Consider the following 21,579-nt stretch of genomic DNA (forward strand, 5'->3'; position numbering starts at 1 on the left):
ACTCCCCCCAACACACTGACTCCACAGGTGAGGTCCAGGGTGTTTATAACTTGTAGTACAGACACGGTGATCTTTCTACTGAGACAGACAGAGAGAAGATACCAGACAGAAGTCTATCAGGGGATTTCTGAACAGTGTTCCCAAAGGATCTCAGGATGAACTTGCTTCCACTAGGAAGGATGTTTGCTCTCAGAAGGGCCACCCAAATACTGGGCAATACAGTTTTTAGGCCAGAAAAACCACAGATGGGACAGGCTGTGATTTGCAAAGCCACCTGATTTCAGCAGCTCTGTTTGTTGCAAGTTTGCATGGTCCTTCTTCTTCCCTGATTCAGGGATCTTTGTCTTTCTTGCCCTAAGCTGACCCGTGGTACAGAGGGACAAGAAATAATGGAGCCACCCTCTTCAGTGCCTTGTAGGCATTAGTGGCCTCCAAGCAGTCCTCTGCCCAAGGATGGGAAGAACCAGTGGAGATGGAAGCCATTCCCTCCCATATCCATCTACCTCCCCAGAAGAGCTTTGGTCTTTTCCACAGGGATAAACTTGAGCACCAAGTGGGACAGTGCCAGCAGCAGCCCCCAGCCACACGGTGGCTCTGGGCATTGTCACTCGGAGGTCTGGATGTACACAGGCACAGCCAGCATGGTGCAGGGCCCTTCCGAGGCTGTCTGCAGCTCTGCCAGGGCCAGGTCGGAGCCCATGCTGTTGGGCTGCCCTGGGACCAGCCCAGGGTCTGCAGCTCCTGACCCACCAACCACGATGGACAGCACAGCATCCGACTCCTGGAAGGGCTCCTTGTTGGGGCCGCTCTCGGGGGAGCTGTCCCCGGCAGCGCCGTCCTTGAGCTCGGGCAGCCCCAGGGCCAGCCCCGCCTTGCGGCCCCGCCCCGCCCGCTTCTTCTGCGCCTTCCTGAGCTGCAGCTCCTTGTCCTTGGGCGAGCCCAGGCGGCACTTGTGCTCCCGCAGGTACTTGTGGCGGGTGAAGCCCTTGCTGCACGTGGCACAGCGGTATTTGTAGTTGCCGGTGTGCGAGCGCTGGTGCTCCACCATGTGGGCGCGGCGGCTGAAGGACTTGTTACAGTACTGGCACTTGTGGATCTTCATCCCTGCACGCAGAGGGAGATGAGTTACACCCAGCCATCCCCCCAGGGGGACAGCTCTGGCTCCTGAAAGGAGGTGCTCCCTGATCAATGGGAGGAGATTGTGCCACACACAGTAAAGCGGGGTGGTTACAGCTTCAATGTCTGTGTTTAACCATAACCACTCGTGACTTTGTAAAGTCATCAAATGTCCTGAGCTGGGAGGGACCCCCAGGATCAGCCAGGGCAGCCCCAGCCCTGCACAGACACCCCAACAGCCCCACCCTGGGCATCCCTGGCAGCTCCTGGAGCTCTGGCAGCCTCGGGCCGTGCCCATTCCCTGGGGAGCCTGGGCAGTGCCAGCACCCTCTGGGGAAGAGCCTTTCCCTGGTATCCAACCTAAACCCCTCTGACATAGCTCCAGCCATTCCCTCAGTCCTGTCACTGTCACAGAGAGCAGAGATCAGTGCCTGTCCCTTCACTGTCCCTCAGGAAGAAGCTGCACACTGCAAATAAATATTCTTGCCTCAAGAGCATTAAAATAGCACCAGAAAAACATGTCAAGTGAGTTGTGATACAAAATGCAAAACAATCTTGAAGTATTTTTTCAAGTGTATTTAGTAAATAAAGAAATTGTCACTTTTTTTCCCCTCCAAAAAATGGGAATGTACACTCTGAAAGAGCCCATGACTGCACTATCAGCCCATCCCATCTGATCCCACCCTGCAGGGCTTTGGGCACAAGGAAAGATATTCCTTTTACCCCAAGACATAAAAGTCTGATTGTTCCCCTGGGACATGGGAGTAAATTATTTGTCTTTATTAGAATTGTGAGCATCATTTTTAGAAGGGAATCAAATGCCATGAGATTTTCTTTTGCATGTGAGGTGGGACTGGGGAGGAGTGGACAGAGCACTCTGAATATTCACTTGATAGCAAACAGAACAAATAATCCAGCTCAGCTCCTGAGTCTCATCTGCAGGCCCTGCCTACAGATTATATTGTCCTAGAAACCAGCCCAAAGCTTAGACATAACCCTGAATAGACACTCACTTAAACAGGCCTGCAGAGAGAAAAAAAATCTAAAGCTGATTTTTATTTCCCAGGTTTAATCCTTCTGTCACATGCTCCTACAGCACCACAGGGAATCCCAGTGACTGCATTCCCACCACTCACCTGAATGGGACAGAATGTGAGCCTTCAGCTTGTCAGGCCTGTTGAACTCTTTATTGCAGCCTGTGTGGCTTCTGCAACAACAACAAAACATGCTGGTGAGATGTGGGAACCAGCTGAGGAGCAATGCATAGACAGATCCCAGATCACAAAGACATCCATGGCCTTTCTCCTTAGCAGCACCTGGATGTTTCTCTTGGTGCAGCCTCAGCAGGGGTTCCACTATTTCAGCCTTTCTGGGAGGGGCAAGAACTAAACAGGCTGCCACAGGGACATGTGGCTTCTCCTAAACTACACATGCTCCGTGTCTCACTATGAATGCTCTAAAATGCAGCAGGTTCAAGATCCCAGCTGGAGACAGAAGCATTTTGGAAGGAGGTTGGTTGGAGCAAGGAGAAGCCAGTCAGCTTGGGCTATCTCAGCAAGTCCATTTGGGACTGCACCTTTCAAAACTTGGTTCCTCTGGCTTCTACATTAGGTCCTATGTTGTCACATGCTTTTGGGTATGACAAAAGCATGTCACATGATTTTGTGACACTGAGTGAGAGCTCATCATCCAAGGAATCTCTGCAGTCAAATAATGCTCTTTCTCTCTCTAGTGCTCGCCCAGGCCTCCCATGAAGGTAGCAGTTATTTTACAAGGCTGATGAAGCAATAAAATGTGGCCCTACAGGAAGTCAGTGACAAAGAATTGAGACTCTTGGGTTCCCAGTTCAACAGCACACAGCATTCCAACCTCCCCAGGCAGCCTGGCAGGTGCCACAGTGTCCCCTAGGACACCTGCAGGACACATTCCCCCCTCCCAGAACCCCAGTCAGATATGCTGCCATGTGCAGGCACACTACATACGAGAAGGGACATTTGTATTTCTTGAAGGGCTCGTGGATGAGCATGTGGCGCTTGAGCTTGTCCTTGCGGTTGAACGCTGCGTCACACACCGAGCATTTGAAGGGCTTCTCACCTGGGGAGGAATAGAGCAGGCCTCAGGGACACTGCAGCCACACAGGCTGCTCTGGCCAGGACAGGCCAGCTGGGCCACACCAGAAACTGCCCTGCACTATGGATAAATCACACAGAATTTGGTTGGAGAACATCTTTGAAATCACAGAGTCCAACTTATAATCTATAACACCACCTTGTCAACTAGACCATGGCACTGAGTGCCACATCCAGGCTTTTCTCAAACACCTCCAGGGAGGGTGACTCCACCACTTCCCTGAGCAGCTCATTCCAGTGCCCAATCGCCCCTTCTGTGAAATTCTTCCTGATGTCCAGTCTAAACTTCCAGCTTAAACTTCCCCTAGTCAAACTGGCACAGCTTTATGCTGTCTCCTCCTGTCCTGTTGCTGGTTGCCTGGGAGAAGAGCGTGATGCCTACGTGGCCACAGCCTCCTGTCAGGGAGGTGTAGACAGTGATAAGGTCTCCCCTGAGCCTCCTTTTCTCCAGGCTGAACAACCCTAAATCCCTCAGCTGCTTCTCAATAAAATAATAAATGGATGAGCACAATCTGTGCTGCAAACTGGTCTTGCTCTTCAGGGCCAGCACAGCAAGTGGGGAAGCCCCCTGTGTCCCCCATTTCTAATGAGTGCAGGCTGAACCCAACCCACAGATCTGAAACCACATTTACCACAAATGACTGTGTCACTCCTGCTGCCAGGGCACAGGGCACAGGGCTGTGGCACAGAGTGGGGAGCACTGGCAGCAGGGAGCCATACCCGAGTGGATGTGGGCGTGCAGCTTGAGGTAGTGCTCCCGCCGGAAGAACTTCTTACAGATCTGGCACTTGAACTTGCTGCCCCCGCCGTGCGTGGGGATGTGGCGGCGCAGGTACCGCTCGCAGGGGAACACCTGGAACACAGAGACACAGATCAGGGGACACCTGGAACACACAGAGATCAGGGGACACCTGGAACACACAGACACAGAGATCAGGGGACACCTGGAACACGCACACACAGAGATCAGGGGACACCTGGAACACACAGACACAGATCAGGGGACACCTGGAACACACAGAGATCAGGGGACACCTGCAACACACACACACAGAGATCAGGGGACACCTGGAACACAGAGACATAGATCAGGGGACACCTGGAACACAGAGACACAGATCAGGGGGACACCTGGAACACACAGACACAGATCGGGGGAACACCTGGAACACATAGACACACACAGAGATCAGGGGACACCTGGAACACACACACAGAGATCAGGGGGATACCTGGAACACACAGACACACACAGAGATCAGGGGGACACCTGGAACACACACAGAGCTCAGAGGGAACATCTACTACACACAAACACAGAGCTCAGGGGGAACACCTGCAAGACACAAACACACAGCTCAGAGCTGGCACCACACATGGGACATCACAGAGCTGGCAGAGAGCGTGTAGCCAGGACAAAATACATAAGAATCATGGAATGATTTGGGTTGGAAGGGATCTTAAAGATTAACCAGTCCTGCTGCTGTAAGCAGGGACACCTTTCACTATCTCAGGCTGCTCCAAGCCCTGTTCAGCCTGGCCTTGGACACTTCCAGGGATGGGGCAGCCACAGCTGGTCAGGGCAACCTGAGCAAGAAGCTCAGTCACTGCTTTCCCAGGAAGGATGCACTGTGAAAACCTTCAGGATTGTATAATGAAATAGACAAGGCTTTAATAACAAAAGCCAACAAAATTCAAAACAGAAAAAGTGCCAAAACTTTTTTTAAGAAACCCATAAACTGAAATCTTGCTGTCAATTATGTAACTCTGTGCTGAGGAGCAGCATCTCAGAGGGATGCCCAGTCTCCCACCAAAGCCAGCAGTAGGATGGGCTGGGCAAGGATCCCCAGCAATTCCTACCTTCCCCACAGAGTTAACTTCACTTTTTGAAGTGAAGCTTCATCATGATCTATCCAAAGCTCCTACTCATGGAGCTGAGGGTTCCTGTCCCCCTCAGAGCCCATGCCAGGTGTCCAGGCTGGCTCAGCAGGCCATGCTGACCATCCATGGTCAGCACTCACCTTCTGGCAGTGGGGGCAGGGGAAGTTGTGCGTTGCTGTCTGCAGATGGTGCTCCAGGGCTTCTGGGGTGGAGTATTTATTGACACACTTCACACACCTGCACGTGGAAAGGACAGAGCCTGTGAGCAAGGCTACCGCAGCACACCCCATAGCACAGGCACAGCTGCCCAGCCCAGCCACCTTCCAGGGTGATCTTTGACAGGACTGATACACAAAATAACCACTCAGGTGCTCTAAAACCTCAGCAACCCACATGCCAGTTCACACTCACACTTAGCAGCCTTCAGAGAGGGAGATGCTGGAAAAGTGGGTGTAGAAGCCTTTAAATGTTAGTGCACCTTCCACAGACTGCCATAGGAGCAGCCAGACTTGAGCACATATTCCACACTGCTTCCTGATGGATCTAGCCTTAGGTAAGGACTTCACTTTACTTCAAACACCTCCTTCCATCTTCACTGCTTGAAGACATCAGCCCCCAGAGAAGGAGCTGAGTGGGGACACAGCATGGCAGGGGTCACACATCCTGCCAGGGTTTCTGCCAAAGCTGACTGACAGCAGGCACTGGGACAGGCACCATCAGCAGTGAGGACAGAGGCACTCACACCCTGCTCCTGCTGTGAAACCCCTTCTCCCTAGGTCACACTAAAACCTCCTCAAGCTCAAGCAGGGCTCTGGTCTCAGGGATCCCCACTACCAAGCTGCAGAACAAAGCTCTGTAATGCAAGGATAACTAGAAACCATAGTCTAGGCAAGAATTAGCAGCTATTTATTCCATGAAGCTCCTAAGTGACTCCAGTATCTCCTGGGCTTCCTAGTCCCCCTGAACATTTCTATGGGCATTCCAAAAGCTATGTGGAGCTCTTTGTGGAACTCCTCACACCTTCCCTCCACAGGAGTAGAGAAGCTTTCCAAGGAATAGACCCTTTTGCAGCAAAGGGATAGGAAACTTTTTTCTGAGCACGGATTCTACAACTGTTCCACACTGCAAGGCAAGATCTATTCTCTTTGCCATCTGTATGGCAGTTGTCTTCTGGTCAGTGGGCAGTTTGCCTTATCTCTTCCACAATCACTCCTCCCTCCAGGGGGACATCTGCTGATAACAGCTATTGAATGTCCCTGCATGGCTGATAAGAACTACAGCATCCCACTGGGAGATGTGAGCCCAGAGGGAGGAGCCAAGCATTCCTACCTGGATATAATCTGGAGGTTCTGGAACACCAGCACAGCTTCTGCACTGGATTCCCCAGAGGAACAGCAGCTGCCTCTGCCACTGGATCCTCAGAGGAAGAGACTGCACCTTTCTGCAGGATCCCTGCTCCAGCAGAACCAGCCCTGACACTGCAGGAGGGCTGAGCCACAATTCCAATGGGACTGCTGCCACCACCCTGACCCACAGGGTGTCAGGTTGGGTTCTGACTCTGGCAGTGTTGGTTTTGTTTATTGCATTGTTTATTTTATTTTTTTAATTTTCTTCCCTATTAAAGAACTGCTATTTTCTGCTCCTATATTTTTTGCCTGAGAGCCCCTTAATTTAAAAGTTATAGCAATTTGGAGGGAGGGGGTTCACATTTTCCATTTCAAGGGAGGCTCCTGTCTTCCTTAGCACACACCTGCCTTTCCAAACCAAGACAACAACCCACAACCCCTTTGCTGCAGGTGAAGAATCATAGAAAACAGGTTGGGAAGAGCTTCCCTGGCTCTCTGACCCAGCCCAGGGCAGGTTCAGCCATGTGTATTTGTCCTGGTTTAGGGTCCTGGTTCCCTGGGAATTTCACTGCCTCAGCCAGAAGAGAAACTAAAAGCAAAGGAGAGCTCTCTCTCACTGTCCGTTCCACACAAAACACTGTCCAGGAGAAGGATTGTGGAGGAGTGCAGCTTCTGAAAAAAAAAACTGTGCACTTCTCTCCCCCTCCCTTCACTGTCAGAACCAGTCTTAAAGGTGCAAAACTTATTTCTGGGCTAAACAGATGAATGGGGATACAATTCAGCATCATAAAGTCACCCCAGACACCATCTCACTCTTGACTGGTGATAAGAAGAATTGCAGTGACAGGATCTTCCCATATAACCAATCCCAGCTTTTCACTGTCATTCAAAGAGACTCTCTATAGCCATAATATTTTCTGAAAAATCCCTTTGCCAGGATTTTTCTCCTGAGAAGCTGAGAAGCCTCAGAGGAAAAGAAAAACAATGATTATCTGCTGCTGAGGAATGCAACAGGTGCATCTTTGATTGGTCCAATGTTGGTTGTTTCTAATTAATAGCCAATCACAGTCAGCTGTCTTGGACTCTCTGGAGAGTCACAAGATTTTATTATCATTCCACTTCACTTCTTTCACTCCTGAAGAAATCCTTTCTTCTATTCCTTTAGCATAGTTTTAATATAATATATATCATAAAATCATGAAGATTCTCATCTCTTCCCTGGTCCTGGGACCCCTGTGAACACCACCACAACTCCCTGCATTCAGAATGACTCCTTGCATTCAAAGTGCTTGGCCTTTGCAGTCTGGTGGAGGGAACCCCCCCATGTGCCACCTGGGTGTCCAAAAGCATCACAGCCACTGGACACAGGGCCCCCTGTCCCCTCTAAGGTCCCACCAAGCATGCTCTGCACCCACTCACTCCTACAAGCCTTGTGAGCAGCGATTGTACTGTACTTGTACACGGCCATGTCCTTCTTGGGGCTGTGCTGGGGCAGCAGGCTGTGCGAGTACTGGTGCACGCCCAGCTCGTACAGAGAGGGGAAGTCCTTGCTGCACAGGTGGCAGCGGTAACTCAGCTCCTCCTGGTGGCTCTTGATGTGCTCAAGGAAGGACTCCAGCTTCTGGAAGGTCTGGGCACAGGTCTTCACCACACATTTGTACACCTGGGGGAAGGGAGAGCAACTGGAGAGGCTCACCATGGAAAGAGGTAGGGAAAGCCTCTGCCAACAGGCAGAACTGCCTTCTTTTCTGGAAAGAAGCACAGACTGTCAGGGCACACCCCTGAGAAAGCAAGGTGGGACAGAGGGGTGCAGTTGTGAGGGCTTGAAAGCACTTCAGTGGGTGGGACCACAACACCCCAAAGTGATTGCCCCTGGACCCAAGAGCTGCCACTTACACTGAAAATTTTGGACTTCACAGAATCATAAAGGTTGGAAAAGACCTCCAAGGTCAGTGAGTCCAATCTCTGAGAGAACACCAAGTGCAGTCAGTTACTGAACACTTCCAGGGAGGATGATTGCACCAGTACCCTGGACAGCCCAGGCCACTGCCTGAGAACCCTCTCAGCAAAACAATCCCTCCTGATGTCCAACCTGAACCTCCCCTGGCACAGCTTGGGGCTGTTTCCTCTCGTCCTGTCCCTTGTGGGAACAGAGCCTGACTCCCCTCGGGCTGCACCCTTTTGTCAGGAGTTGTGAAGAATGAGAAGGTTCCCTCTGAGCCTCCTTTTCTCCAGGCTGAGCTTCCACAGCTCCCTCAGCCCCTCTCCTCTGCCTTACTCTCTAGAACCCTTCCCCAGCTCTGCTGCCCTTCTCTGGGCAGGCTCCAGCACCTCTATGTCTTTCTGGATGTGAAGGGCCCAGAACTGGACACACTTCACCTCTTTGCTTCCTCTCTAGCCACCCAAACCTGCTTGGCTGAATTTCTCATTCAGTTTTCAAAGTTTTCAAAGCCACCCAGACCACACAGCTACAACCCTGAGAGCTGAGCTGCATGTGAAGAACTGGCAGCTCTGCAGACCAAAAGGCTCAGGTCAGACCCCGATAACAGGTGCATTATATGGAGCCAATCCCAATATTGCCACCCAGCCAGGCACCCTCTGTCCCTACCTGCTCATTCTTGTGCTGTGTCATGTGTGACTTGAGCTGGAAGTAGGTGTTGAACTTGCTGGGGCAGAACTGGCACTGGTAGGAGCTGTCAATGAGGACAACCTGCTTGGCCTCCAGCTTGGCTGCCTCGCTCTCCTCCAAGGGGCTCAGCTCCTGGGCCGGGGGCACCGCGTTCCTGGGGGGCAAACCTGGGGAGGAAAGTCCCAGCCTGCCATGAGACAGCTCTGCAGGCACCCTGCTGCCAGCACACACCAGGCCTGGCCTTCCTCCCCTTCAAAGACAGGCTCTTCAGATCACATGAATACCACTAACAAAAATATCACAACAAAATTTGTTGACAGATTATTAAGGACTCTGACCACTCCATCTTCCCCTCCCTAGCCCATTCTCTTTTTCCAGGGATATAACTGTGCTCTGTGGAGCAGTCAGAACAGGCCTCCTGACACAGACATGTTTTATGAAAATCCTTTCCTTAGGATTTTTTCTCCTGAGAAGGTGAGAGGCCTCAAAAACAAAAAGTAAACAATGATTATCTGCTGCTGTGGAATGCAACAGGTGGATCTGTAATTAGTCTCATGTACTTGTTTTTAATTAATAGCCAATCACAGTCCAGCTGTCTCAGACTGTCTCAGTCAATCACAAACCTTTATCATTCCTTTTCTATTCTTAGCTAGCCTTCTGATGAAATCGTTTCTTCTATTCTTTTAGTATAGTTTTAATATAATATATATCATAAAATAATAAATCAAACCTTCTAAAACAGAGAGTCAACATTCTTGTCTCTTCCTCATCCTAAAACCCCTGTGAACACCACCACAGCCTCCACCAGTGAACGAGAGCCAGATTTACTCCCACCCCTGGCAGGAGACAGGAGGTAAGATCCAGCCAGTGGTTCACAGCCCATGATGAACACAAACAGAGCCCCAGTTGTGCCTTGTCCTAGACATGACATTGCCACTGCATTCCCTCCCTTACCAGGTCTGAGGCCACCAGCAGAAAGAGCATCCAGACACCAGCAAGGAGCTCTTCTCTGCCTCAGGTATTTACAGGCCACTGTGAGCAGATCCAGCCTGGCATCCAGACCTGCACAGTGCAAAGCCAGAGCACTGGGCTATGCCAAACCAGCAGCTGTGTGTCCCCTGGGCCAGAGCTGCCAGGTGTGGCTTGTGCACTGCCAAAGCTGTGCTGCCAGGGAGTGAGGAGGGGAAGACACCTGGCCCTGTTTGTGCACAGACTGGGACAGAGATTGGAGCCACTGTCCCCACCAGCACCTGCACCCACCACAGGGGTATGAAATGATGCAGCTTCCAGCTGGAGCTGAGCAAATGCCACTTTAGTGTGAGATGCTAAACACAACCAAGGAATGCAGACAGCACACACGGCTCCCCTCCCTCCCTGTGTGGAGGTGCAGCCTCCTCACACCAGTGCTGTGCCCCACACACACCACACCTGTGTTCTCCTCATCCTCAGGCTGGCTGGGGTTCAGGGCCATGACCTGCACAGTGATGGAGCTGCGGGAGATGGTGCAGCCCAGCCCTGGAGGCCACACCTTGTGGGTCTGCATGTGCTTCTTCACGTTGGACTTCTGGGCAAAGGCACGGCCACACACGATGCACTGGAAGGGCTTCTCACCTGTGTGGCTGGAGGACAAGGCACCAGGTCAGCAGTGTGGAGACAGGAGGGAGCCCCCAGGCAGGGCCTGTGGGGACAAGGACAGTGCTGGGCTGATCACACCTGGACACACCAAACAGGGCTTTGAGACCTGATTCACCAGAGAAGTGCATTGTGAGAGGCCTGGGGAAATGAGAGACAAAACACCTGTGGTCTGGGAATGACAGGGGATCAAAGGAAGAAGCAGGAGAGGAAAACAGCTCTGCAGCAACATCAGGGTCCCTGCACAGACCTTGGGGACCTCATCATTTTCTCAAGGGTACAAGCCTTTCCTTCCCTGTCACCCTTCTCTCTCCTGCACACATCTTTTCTAGCTTGCAGCCCCCGGATCTGCCTGAATGTGCTCTCCTTTGTCTATAGCAAAAAGGTTTTTCTACTCTGCCCTTCTGCTTCAAGAGAAAGTCAAGAGTCCAGGCTGGGAAGAGGTGCAAAAACCACCACTTGCTCCTTCCCATCTGTTCTGAGTCCAGATAACTCCACTGGGGGAAAGAACTCTGCAGATTTCAGCTTCCTCCTGCCAGGGAAAAGCTCTGTGATTAGAGCTCCCTGTACAGACCCTGAGCTTGGCTTACACTTTGCTAGCAGCAGCAAACAGGAAGGCTGCAGCTTGCTAGGGAGGGAGAGGAAAGGGAAGGGCAGAGGCAAGCAGTGAGAATGCTGCTACTCCAGTGATCAGGTGACAAAAGGTTTAGCTGACAAGGTCTCATCAGCAAGGAAAATGAGCCTCTAGTCCCAGCACATAATCAGCATGAAGATTAGATCCAGGATACAGCCTTTACTCCAGTCACTGAGGAAAAGGTATCCTAGGGTGAGAAGAAAGAAGAATCCCTCCCATTGCAGCACAGATTCTGGGACATAACAAACTGGGCTGCACAGAGTCCCTCAGCAGAGCTGTGCCCTGCCCCAGCCCAGTCACTGCTGTGTGCAGGGCAGGGCACTGTTACCTCCTGATGTGCTGCTGCAGGTCAAAGTTCTTGGTAAAGGCCTTGTCACAGTATGTGCACTTCAGCTTGGGGGACTTGGGTTTGCCTGAAAGGAAGAGCACACACAGGAATGAGATCATGTGGCACAGCCCTGTCCCCACAGCTCACAGGGCCCTCAGCCCAGGACATGACTGCTCAGGACCACTGAAGAGCTTACAGGAAGATAAGATCTGCCTGGCCAGACTGGGGAGTGGTCATGGGCACAAACATTCATTAACACAGCCTGAGAGAACCCCACAAACCCTGAGCAGTGCAGTCTGCTGGGGAGGGCATCCCCTCAGGCATCAACCACTGCCTTCCAGGGACCTACAGAGCACCAGCCTTAAAGGTGCTCTGGGCATTGGGAAAAAACACAGCACGAGTGAGAGGAAGGGCCTCAGCTCTGTCTGTGCTGTGAACCCCCCAGGTTCACATCCACCAACTTCATGCAAGGCCTTGTGCTCCCCTTCCAGAGCTGCACAGCCAATGCCACCCCTCAGGGAGCCCCTGGCTCAGCAGCCCAGCTGGGACAAGCCCAGTGACCCTCAGGGCAGGGAATGGAAGGCACTCACCTTCCTGCAGCCCACCCAGGACAAGCCAGTGACCCTCAGGGCAGGGGCTGGAGGGCACTCACCTTCCTGCAGCCCAGCTGGGACAAGCCCAGTGACCCTCAGGGCAGGGGCTGGAGGGCACTCACCTTCCTGCAGCCCAGTCTCGTTCTTGCAGCGGCGAGTTTTGGCAGCAGCAGGGGAATCAAAGCCAACCACAGAGCCTCCCCCTGCACTGCTCAGGGGGGTGGCAGCACTGGTGCTCTTGGCCTTGAAGCCCTGCTTCCCAGGGCTGTACACAGGGGGAGAGGGGTACACTGGGCTTTCCACACACTGGCTTGGTACCTGTGAGAGGGCAGTTCATCAGTGGAACAGGTTTGCTACAGAGAATTACACCATGCCCTAACTTCCATCTCCATCCACACCAGGCTGCACTTGGGTTGACTTTTCTTCTGCCAAACTGGATCAAATTTCTGGTTCACCAGGCCAACAATGTCTCTCTAACCAAAACTGATACCCTGCACAATGTGGAACTCTCCTGTTGAACATCAAAAGCATCCAGAAATTCTTACAGCAGGAACAGGGAGCAAAGAAACACTCTGAGGGAGCTGTCTTGTGCCCCATCTGTGCCTCATGCCTCGAAGAGTCTCTCATCCCTCTGGAGCAGGTTACCAGAAGGATCAGGGAAGGAACTCTGTGGGTTCACACCAATCCTGAAGCAGGGACCTCCAGGTCCTGCTGCCTGTCCTGGCAGGACTGCAGAAGGGAAGGAAGGCACAAGGAAACTCCAGGTGCCAAAGCACAGATGTTTATGTCAGCATCAGTATTAGGAAAGAACACTTAAAAGACAGAGTGACCAGTCTGGGGTGATAGTTTAAAGGCATTGCTGCTGCCCAGTCTGATAAATTAACACAGACCATTATTTATCCAACATCCCCATCCATTCCTGTTCACTGGCACTTCCAGATCAGATTCCAGTTACACAGGTAAGGATGCCACACCCAGCAGCTCCTGTTGTGAAGGGCAGTGCAAATGTAGAGACTGCAAACAGCTGATCCACCAGTAAATCCACACCTTGCCTGTGCCACTATTTAGCAAAAGCCACCTTGACAAGCTCATTGAGATTTAGACTGGATTCTTCTCTCCACACAAGCTGAAGTGTGCAGTGTGATGCTCTGTGCTTCTACAGAAGGTGAGGCTCTCACCTCTATACCCCCTCACTCCCAGCATATGCAGGTCAGAAACAAATGTTCAGGTCTCCTAAGCCTGTCCTCTGTCTCTGTTAGCTGTTTCTCCTCAGAATCCTCATCATCTTACTGATCTCCTGTTGCCGCCTTCTCCCAGAGAAAATAATTGTTGCCAAATCACCTAGCTCCTCCTCCCACACTGTAATTCCACATTCCTCAAGGCCAGATTGGATGGGGCTTGGAGCAATCTGCTCCAGTGGGAGGTGTCCATCCCCAAGACTGGATGAGTTTAAGGTCCCTTCCAACCCAACCCATTGTGTGATTCTCTGAGGACAGATCCTTAGGAGCAGCCTTACCTCCATGGGCGGGTAGGGCTGCATGCCCAGGGTCTGGATCTCCACGGTGCTGGCTGCTGCCATGGGAGCAGGGGCGCTGTACACCTCCACCACGCCGCTGCCGCCGCCGGGCTGCCCGGGAGCCGCCAGGCTCGGCGGGGGAGGCGGCGGCTGCGGCGGGGGCGGCGGCGGGGGCGGCGGCGGTGGCGGGGGCTGGGACAGGTAACCGGCCCCGGCGTGCAGACTCATGCTGCTCTGCAAGCAGAGACACACGGCACGTTGGAAATGCAGCAGCACGAGCTGAGGGGCTGCTCCCTCACACCTTCGCCATCCCCATGTGTCTGCAGGAACTGCAGGGATGTCCTGGCACAGCACAGCACATCCAGCTGGCAGAGTGAGGGGCTGCTCCCTCACACCTTCCCCATCCCCATGTGTCTGCAGGAACTGCAGGGATGTCTTGGCTAAACACAGCATATCCAGCTGGCAGGTTGGACCACACTGTGCTGCAGGCCTGGAATGACCTGCAGGTACACATGGCCTCCTCCAAAACCCATCCCTTTATTGATTTGTTTTTAAAGCTTTTAATCCTTCTGGTTGCAAGGAATATTTTTAGAGCATGGAGAGCATATACAGCCCAGCCAGTCTGGGGAGAGTCCAAACAAAGCTCCCAGGAGGAGAGGAATCCATGGAGGAAGCTGACAAGGGCCCTGGAAGCCAATCATGATATGGAGGCTCAAAAAAAGCTGGAGAGATCACATGACAAAGATCTGAGCATCCAGCAACAGATGGGTTTGTGAGCAACACCAAGCTGTGGTGCAGTCCAAGCACTGGAGGGAAGGAATGGGCATCCAGAAGGACCTGGACAGGACTGAGAGGTCTGTGTGATCCTCAGGGAGTTCAGCAAGAACAAATGCAAAGTGCTGCACCTGGATCAGGGTGATCCCAAGCACAGATGGGCAGTGAATGGTTGAGGGCAGCCCTGAGGGGAAGGACTTGGGAGAGCTGGTGCATGAGAAGCCCAGCATGACCCAGCTGTGGGCACTGGCATCCTCAGCAGTGTGGGCAGTACCCCTGGAAGTGGTCAAGGCCAGGGTGGACAGGGCTTGGAGCAGCCTGGGATAGTGGAAGGTGTCACTCCTAAGGCCAAGGGGCTGGAACTGGGAGAGCTTTACCCGTGACTGCCTGGATCCACATGTGCCCCTTACCTGCACTGGGGGCTGCACTGCTGGCATGGGCTGGTCCAAGGAGGTGAAAGCAGACATGGCTGACATCAGCACCTCATCACTGACCAAGATGTTCCCCTGCACCAGGGTCTGGATCAAAGGTGATGGGGGAACTGTGATGTACGTAGAGATTTGCTGAAAGAAAAGAAAGATCCACTGTTAAGCAGCAACAGGACAAAACAATACCCAAAAAACAGTGACACTGCTTTTTCCTGAGCCTCAGGGTCTCTGCTTTCACTGCCTCTGGTCAGCAGTGAGCCACAGTAATTATCTGCAGCTTCCTGCTGAGTCCATGGGAGTTTTTAGCTCCACAAATGTTCTTCAGAAAGGAGGAAAAAAATATCACAGTGGCTCAGAAAGTGGCCACTGGCTGCAAGTCAGGGGTTATTAAACAAGATCTGCAGGACAAACTGGTCACGGACAAGTTCAGGCCTCTCCTGGGTGCCTGTCCCAGCAAGGGAAGGTGGAAAACTCAGGGAAGCTGCTCTGGCTCAGATGGTGAATGTCAGGCTCATCTCTTAAGATTGGACTCAGGTTATAGCAGGGGAGGGAGGCTGTTGAATTTCTTGGCAGTAAATAACCTGTGTTTACAGCCCTGGGAAGAAGCACCATCCACTGGGACTACATTAACTTGCAAAAGCAGCTGGTTTGAAAGCACTTTGGAAGCCACAACTGCAGGCACATTACATGTCATGCACCAGGGACTCCCACTGGAGGATTCTCTAGGGAATGAGAATTACTCCAGAGGGGATATTCCCCCAGCACTCATCACACCACATTACATTGCCTTATTTGCAAGAGTGAGAGAGGAGGGATGCAGGGACAGAGCTGCTCCACTTCTGCCCATGAGCCAGACCACAGCCCAGGGGACAGCAGAGCACTGTGAGAGTGCCCCCAGGTTTGTGGCCAGGCTCTGACACTGGGGCTGCTCAGTAGAGCCAAGGTCTGGCTGCAACACAGACAGAACATGAAACCCCTTCTGTCCTGTCCTGAAAAAAGGCTGTCAGACACTCCTGCTGTGTCACCTCACTGCAGAGGGCCCCACTTTAACCATGAGGTGAAAAGCCAACAAAGGGACAACAGCTGAGCCTCCAAGAAAAGAGCTCAGTCATGAGACACCACTGGATCCAAAACCATCACCCCAATGCCCCCCAGCCCCAAACCCCAGCAGCAGAGCACAGAGCCTGTGCCTGCACACGGTACCTGGCGGGCAGCACTGGGAGCCTGCTGCACTGAGGTGATGGATGGGGTGTACACAGTGTTAGTGGCCAGAGACACTGAGGACAGGGATGGGGCACTGCCCTGGCACTGCTCTCTCTTGTGGGTCATGAAGGCAGGCAGGGAGTTGAACTGCTTCTTACACTTCCCACACAGGAACACGTCTTCATCATCTGCAGTGAGGAAGAGCAGAGCTTCAGGCCTTGTCCTGCACTCCCCAGTGCTCCAGCCAGCACCCACCTTTGGATCTCAGCACCTCAAGGACATCCTTGGCAGGACAGAGCAGCTGCAAGGGCCAAGCGGTCCCTAAAGCCAAGTGATGTGACTGAGCCCATCCCAGCCCTGCTCCCACACACAAACCCCATGTCTCCCTGGGACACACTAATTCCACTGTCTGTCTTCTCATCCCAAATACAGCAACAACCAACCTTGCACCTGTAGCACCCTCTGCTTTTAGTCAAAGCTGTTCTTGCCAAAGCATCAGCATTACGCTGGCTGAGGCAGATTTTATAACTCAGACTGCACAAAGCACAAGAAGTACCTTGGATAAGGGCACAGAGTCACTGTCAGCACTGTCCTAACACCCCTCCACAACATTGCTGGGGTTTGGCACCTATGCCTGACATTGGAAGCAGAAAGAAGACAACCCAGTTCCAGTCCCAGCTGAAATCTGCAGCGTTAGCAAACCACACACCATTTGCACTCCATCCAGCAGACTCACAAGGCTGTTCCCCTGTCTGAGTCACAGCCTGAAGTTGACCTTTTTTGGGGACACAGACTGTGTAACTCCTTGGGGGTAACTCCCCATCCACCCAACACATTCTAGTGCAGCACTGTGAGGGTCCACATGCACAGCAATGACCAGTTCCCATATTCATTAACACAGAGGTGTTGCAGGAATGGAGCATCTCTAGAGGAGAAGGAGTGGATATTAAATAAAAAACATGAACAGTAACAGGCACTAGATGTGGGCACAGTGGCTTCTCCCTCCCTTTGTGCCTTTATTGGAAGCTCATGGTCAAGTCTGTTGCCATGACTGTCTCCAAAACATCATTGCTTGCTTGGGCACTTGTCCCTTCCTCCTGCTCAGTCTGGTCCTGCTGAGGGCTCACAACACTCACAGCAGTACCCTGCACACCCAGCTGTTGTGCCAGCTGTGCAGGGGAGCTGTGCAGCCCCCCTGCCCTGTGCTGTGTCCCAGTGCCACCAGGACTCACCCATGGGCTGGATGGCTGCAGAGGAGTTGACATTGGGAGCAGACGGGTCCGTGACACCTCCTTGGCCATCCAGCAAGGACTGCACAGCCAGCACAGTCTGGTTATCCATCCCTGAAAGGAGACACAAGCATGGATGGTGAGCTGAACACAGCCACACTGGGGTGTCTGGGCACTGGGACAGCCTCCAGCTGCTGCTCCCTCCCCCCTGAGCCACTGTCACCTTGTCACCCTCCAACAGCACCAACTCCCACACAACAGCAACACCCACCTGTCTTCAGAACTGCTTTGGTGCAAAAGAGAAGGGAAGAAGGGCAGGGAAAGCCAAAAGGGGGTTTGGTTTCAGCACCAAAGCAGAAAGGAAGGATGCTCATAATCCTGGGTATGAAAAGAGCTGAGAATGTCACAGGAGTGTGGGGATGTCACAGGGCAGGGGCCTGGCTGGAACTGCCTGGGGATGCAGCACAGACACCGAGCTCAGGGCACACAAAATCCTTGTGTGCAGCAGCTCTCCCAGCAGAGGTGGCACAAATGTCAGACACAGGGCACACACACACACTCAGATCTCTTATTAGAACCAGCTTACTTGCTTTAGCACAAACATTTTTCACTACAGCTAAAATGTTTTAAAATATTCCAGATAAATACAGAAGATTGGGACTGCTCATCTAGGGAGACAACCTGGGATTGTGGATTAAGCATGACACACTCTATTTAGAAATTGGATGTAAAGACACAAAGGACAGCCTGATTTTGGGAGATAAAAAGGGGTGATTTTTGCCACTCCTTCCTATCACTCTTTTATGACACAGAACTCACAAAGGAAGCAAATGGCACAGCAAGGTTGTATGTTAGATCTTGTGGATTAAGGGAGAGAAGAAACCTGGGGGGTTCTTAGGTGGTTTTTCACTTCCAGATCTTTGCAAAACAAAAGTGCAAAGCTCTGAACTCAGAGTTATGTGCCACGGGAAAGGAAAATCAGTGGGTCTGATCACTCCTAAGCGGTGAGGTGAGGACTGTGCTGGGATGAGGGGAGGTTGCTCAGAGCAGACAGCAGAAGGAAAGACAGTGAAGCACCACAGCAGATCACAGCAAAAGGGACCAGCACAGCAGGAGCATCCAGTACCCCAAGCTCCTCTCCTAACATTTCTCCTGAACAACTGGAATGTTCCCTTCATGGTGGGGAGTACCCAAATAAACTAGAGCCTTTCAAAGATACCCTAACTACTCATTTCTCCCGCATGTCACATTAAGATTCTGTGAACACTTTTTCATCCTTTCACTGAGGAGATGCTGCAACCCCTGCTCGTGTCCCTGGGAGAGAGCACAGCACCACCCTCCAAGGGCACAAGCAGCTGCTGGGAGGCAGCAGATCCCAGCACATCCCACACTCCCATCAAATTCCCACCCTGCCATCTGTGGGCAGCCTTTCACACGGATCACAGGCACAGCAAAGCTGCAGGTCCAGTTCAGCAAGCCCTGGCTTGCAGGGAGAGCTGGAGGCAGCCCTGCAGCTCAGCCCTGCTGGCAGAACAGTGCTTGGGAGGGTTCCTCACTCCAGCCAGAGCCTTGCTCAAAACTCACCATTTCCCCCTGCACAAAGAACCTCTGGGCAACTGCAAAGGGAGCACTGCAACCTTAAAGCACACAGGGGCATGCAGCAGCTTCTCCAGCAAAAATAAGCTAGGGGGAAAAAGGATCAAAAATTCAGGTGAAGTATAATATGGGGATAATCATGACTGCACAAACAGTGCCACTCTTGGTGTGCCTGGCACTGGGCAACTGGGTTTCCTTCTGGCACAGAGTCAGATCTTGCAAGGAAAAAAGCCAAACAATTGCCTTGATGCCATGAGGGGGAAGAAGCTTCTGGAGAGGCCAGACCTGAACACAATGATGCAGCAACATTGGCAGGGTTGCACTCAGCCTCTCGATGGAGAGAAATGGCCCAGGAAAACAGAAATGTTTATTTGGCAATCAGAGTCCCTGCACTTCACTGAGGAACTGCACACTTCCCAGAGGGAAACCCCTGAGGAGATGGCTAACAAGCCAGGAAGCCAGGCTGGCAGGTACTTGGTTACAGGGATGCCACTCACAGCCATGCACAGAGCCCAGGAGAAGGCTCTGGATGGATCCTGCCCTGCCTGCAGGATGCTCTTCAGCCATGGAACTGAAAAATCCCAGCTCCCGAGGTGCCCAGAGCCTGACAAAACCAAAGTGATTTGGGGAAGCCAAGATAAAAGCACAGGACTACTGATCTGCCCTTTTTTTCTTCCCTTTCAAATTTCTCTCAGCTGGAGATGAAGCAGGGCTGTCCATGTCACCCAGGTGCTAATTTGTCCCTGTGATAAAGCCTTTTTTTCTGACAGGAGCACTAGGTGCTTTAGTGACAGGTGACAATGCACCTGTGCCCTGCAGCACCCTGACACCAGGCTGCTCTAAGAATGCCAAGCCACCATCGACTTGTAATCCAATCAACAAGACAAAACAAACAAGCTCAGGCACTAAAAGCTGCCAATTGCTGCGGGCTTGAAAAACCCCCACTCTTTCAATTTGCTAAAAAGCTTTGCTGTCCTGAATGCTGCAGGGAAAGGAACACAATGAGGAGCTGATTGCAGAGAGAAAATAGGGACCTGTTTCTACACGGGGGTGCTGGCAAATGCACCAAGTAATCTGACAAAATAGAGAAAAAAAAAATTTATTCTTTGCTGCTGTGGTCACAGGTGATACTCAAAAGCACAGGTAACAATCCCGATGTCACACCTTCCAGGCAGTGGTGTCATGTAAAGGAAAATACTTCTGTAATCCAATTTAGGAAATTAATACCTATGAAATAGTTTCTCTGCAAAGAAAGTAGTCCCAGCCCAATGTCAGATGCCACAGCTCAGCACCTCATCCTTGGATGGCACCTGGCTGTAGCAGTGTCCCAACACTACAGTGAGATGTGTCTGAGCACAACCTGTTCACCCACGCAACAGGCACTGCCCAGAGCACACCCCTCAAAATACACATGCAGGGGCCAGCACCCACCCAGGCACCATCCCAGGGGCTGGCACAGAGCCTGGCACAGCAGTGGGACAGGCAGAGCGAGCCCTGGGGCAGGGGGAGGATGGGGGACCCCAGCATGCAGGGACACAGGAGGTGCAGGGGTGGTGACAGTGCCCTGGGCATTGGTGGTGCTGCTTCCTGGGCACGGAGACAGCGGTGATGGGAATGCTCCGGTGGGCACAGGAGAAGGAAGGAGGTGACAGGACCTGGAGCACCAGGGGCAGGATGGGGACGGAATATCCAGGAGCAGCACGCACAGGATAGGGATGGAGCGTCCAGGAGCAGCACGCACAGGGACAGGGTGGGGATGCGGTGCCCTAGAGCAGCAGGGACAGGACAAGGAAAGCACAGAATGCCTGGGGCCGTCGGGCACTGGCACAGGGTAGGGATGCGGCGCACCGAGCCCAGGGCCCGTGGTTAACGAAGGCTGCCCGGCGCTCCGGGCACTGCTCGGGGATGCCGCGGCGCACAGGCGGGAGGTGGCACAGGGCAGGGGGACCGGAGGTGACAGTGGCGCCGCACGGAGCCGCGGACGGCGTGGGGCTGTGGCGGGGGCTGCAGCCGTGCCTGCGGTGCGGGCAGCGGAGCAGCAGCGCGGGAGCAGCGCGGGGCTCCCGGGAGCGCCACACGCCGCGCCGGGCCGGGCCTCACGGGGCGGCCCCACCGCGGCTCCGCGACCCGCGCGGCGGCGGCGCTGGACGGAGGGAGCTCGGAGGAGCGGGGGTCGCGCACCCCGGCTGTGGCCGCGGCTCGGGAGGTCCCGGCGCGGCCCCGGTCTGGCCCCGTTACCTTCCAGCGCCTCGAAGATCGCCTGCGCCATCTTGGAGCGGCGGCGGCAGCGGCGCCGCCAGGGGGCGCCCGCCGCCCGCTACGGGCCCACAGCGCGGGAGAGGCGGGGGAGGCCCCGGGGGCGGGGGGATTGTGTTCAACTCGGGGCGCGGCGGAGCGGCACTGCGACAGCTCGCGCAGACCGGGCAGGGACCGCCCGGTGGCCGCCCCTGTCCCGTTCGGACTCCCGGAGCGGCCGCGGCGGCCACGACCCCCGGCCCATGACCGGGCTGTGCCGGGCCGGGCTCACAGCGGCGCCCGCCGCCCG

General features: G+C 53.4%; 1 protein-coding gene across 2 annotated transcripts; it reads right to left on the reverse strand.

The window, feature by feature from the left end:
* Positions 1-604: 604 nt before the first annotated feature.
* ZNF341 (zinc finger protein 341) lies at positions 605-21,303 on the reverse strand. Of its 2 annotated transcripts, none has more exons than XM_058814888.1 (15): positions 21,273-21,303; positions 17,442-17,552; positions 16,210-16,397; positions 14,989-15,141; positions 13,805-14,038; positions 12,411-12,606; positions 11,696-11,780; positions 10,530-10,720; positions 9,081-9,268; positions 7,927-8,135; positions 5,267-5,363; positions 3,966-4,098; positions 3,099-3,210; positions 2,253-2,323; positions 605-1,104 (listed from the first exon to the last, which is right to left on the reverse strand). In XM_058814888.1, exons 1-15 carry the CDS (start codon positions 21,301-21,303, stop codon positions 605-607), a joined length of 2,499 nt encoding a protein of 832 aa, XP_058670871.1. The 2 variants fall into 2 exon arrangements, with proteins under 2 accessions (XP_058670871.1, XP_058670870.1); XM_058814887.1 differs by having other exon boundaries at positions 21,216-21,303.
* Between the last annotated feature and the right edge of the window lie 276 nt (positions 21,304-21,579).

This window comes from Ammospiza caudacuta, chromosome 15 (assembly GCF_027887145.1).
Source record: "Ammospiza caudacuta isolate bAmmCau1 chromosome 15, bAmmCau1.pri, whole genome shotgun sequence".
Taxonomy (NCBI): Eukaryota; Metazoa; Chordata; class Aves; order Passeriformes; family Passerellidae; genus Ammospiza; species Ammospiza caudacuta.

Bases quoted from the DNA above. Each gene is read 5' to 3' on its own strand.
- ZNF341 (XM_058814887.1), bottom strand. From the start codon at position 21,303: ATGGCGCAGGCGATCTTCGAGGCGCTGGAAGGTAACGGGGCCAGACCG. The intron at 9,269-10,529 runs GTGTGGTGTGTG...TTTCCTCCCCAG, and splicing joins TGAGGATGAGGAGAACACAG to GTTTGCCCCCCAGGAACGCG. The intron at 8,136-9,080 runs GTAGGGACAGAG...CCCTTCCCCCAG, and splicing joins CACAGCACAAGAATGAGCAG to GTGTACAAATGTGTGGTGAA.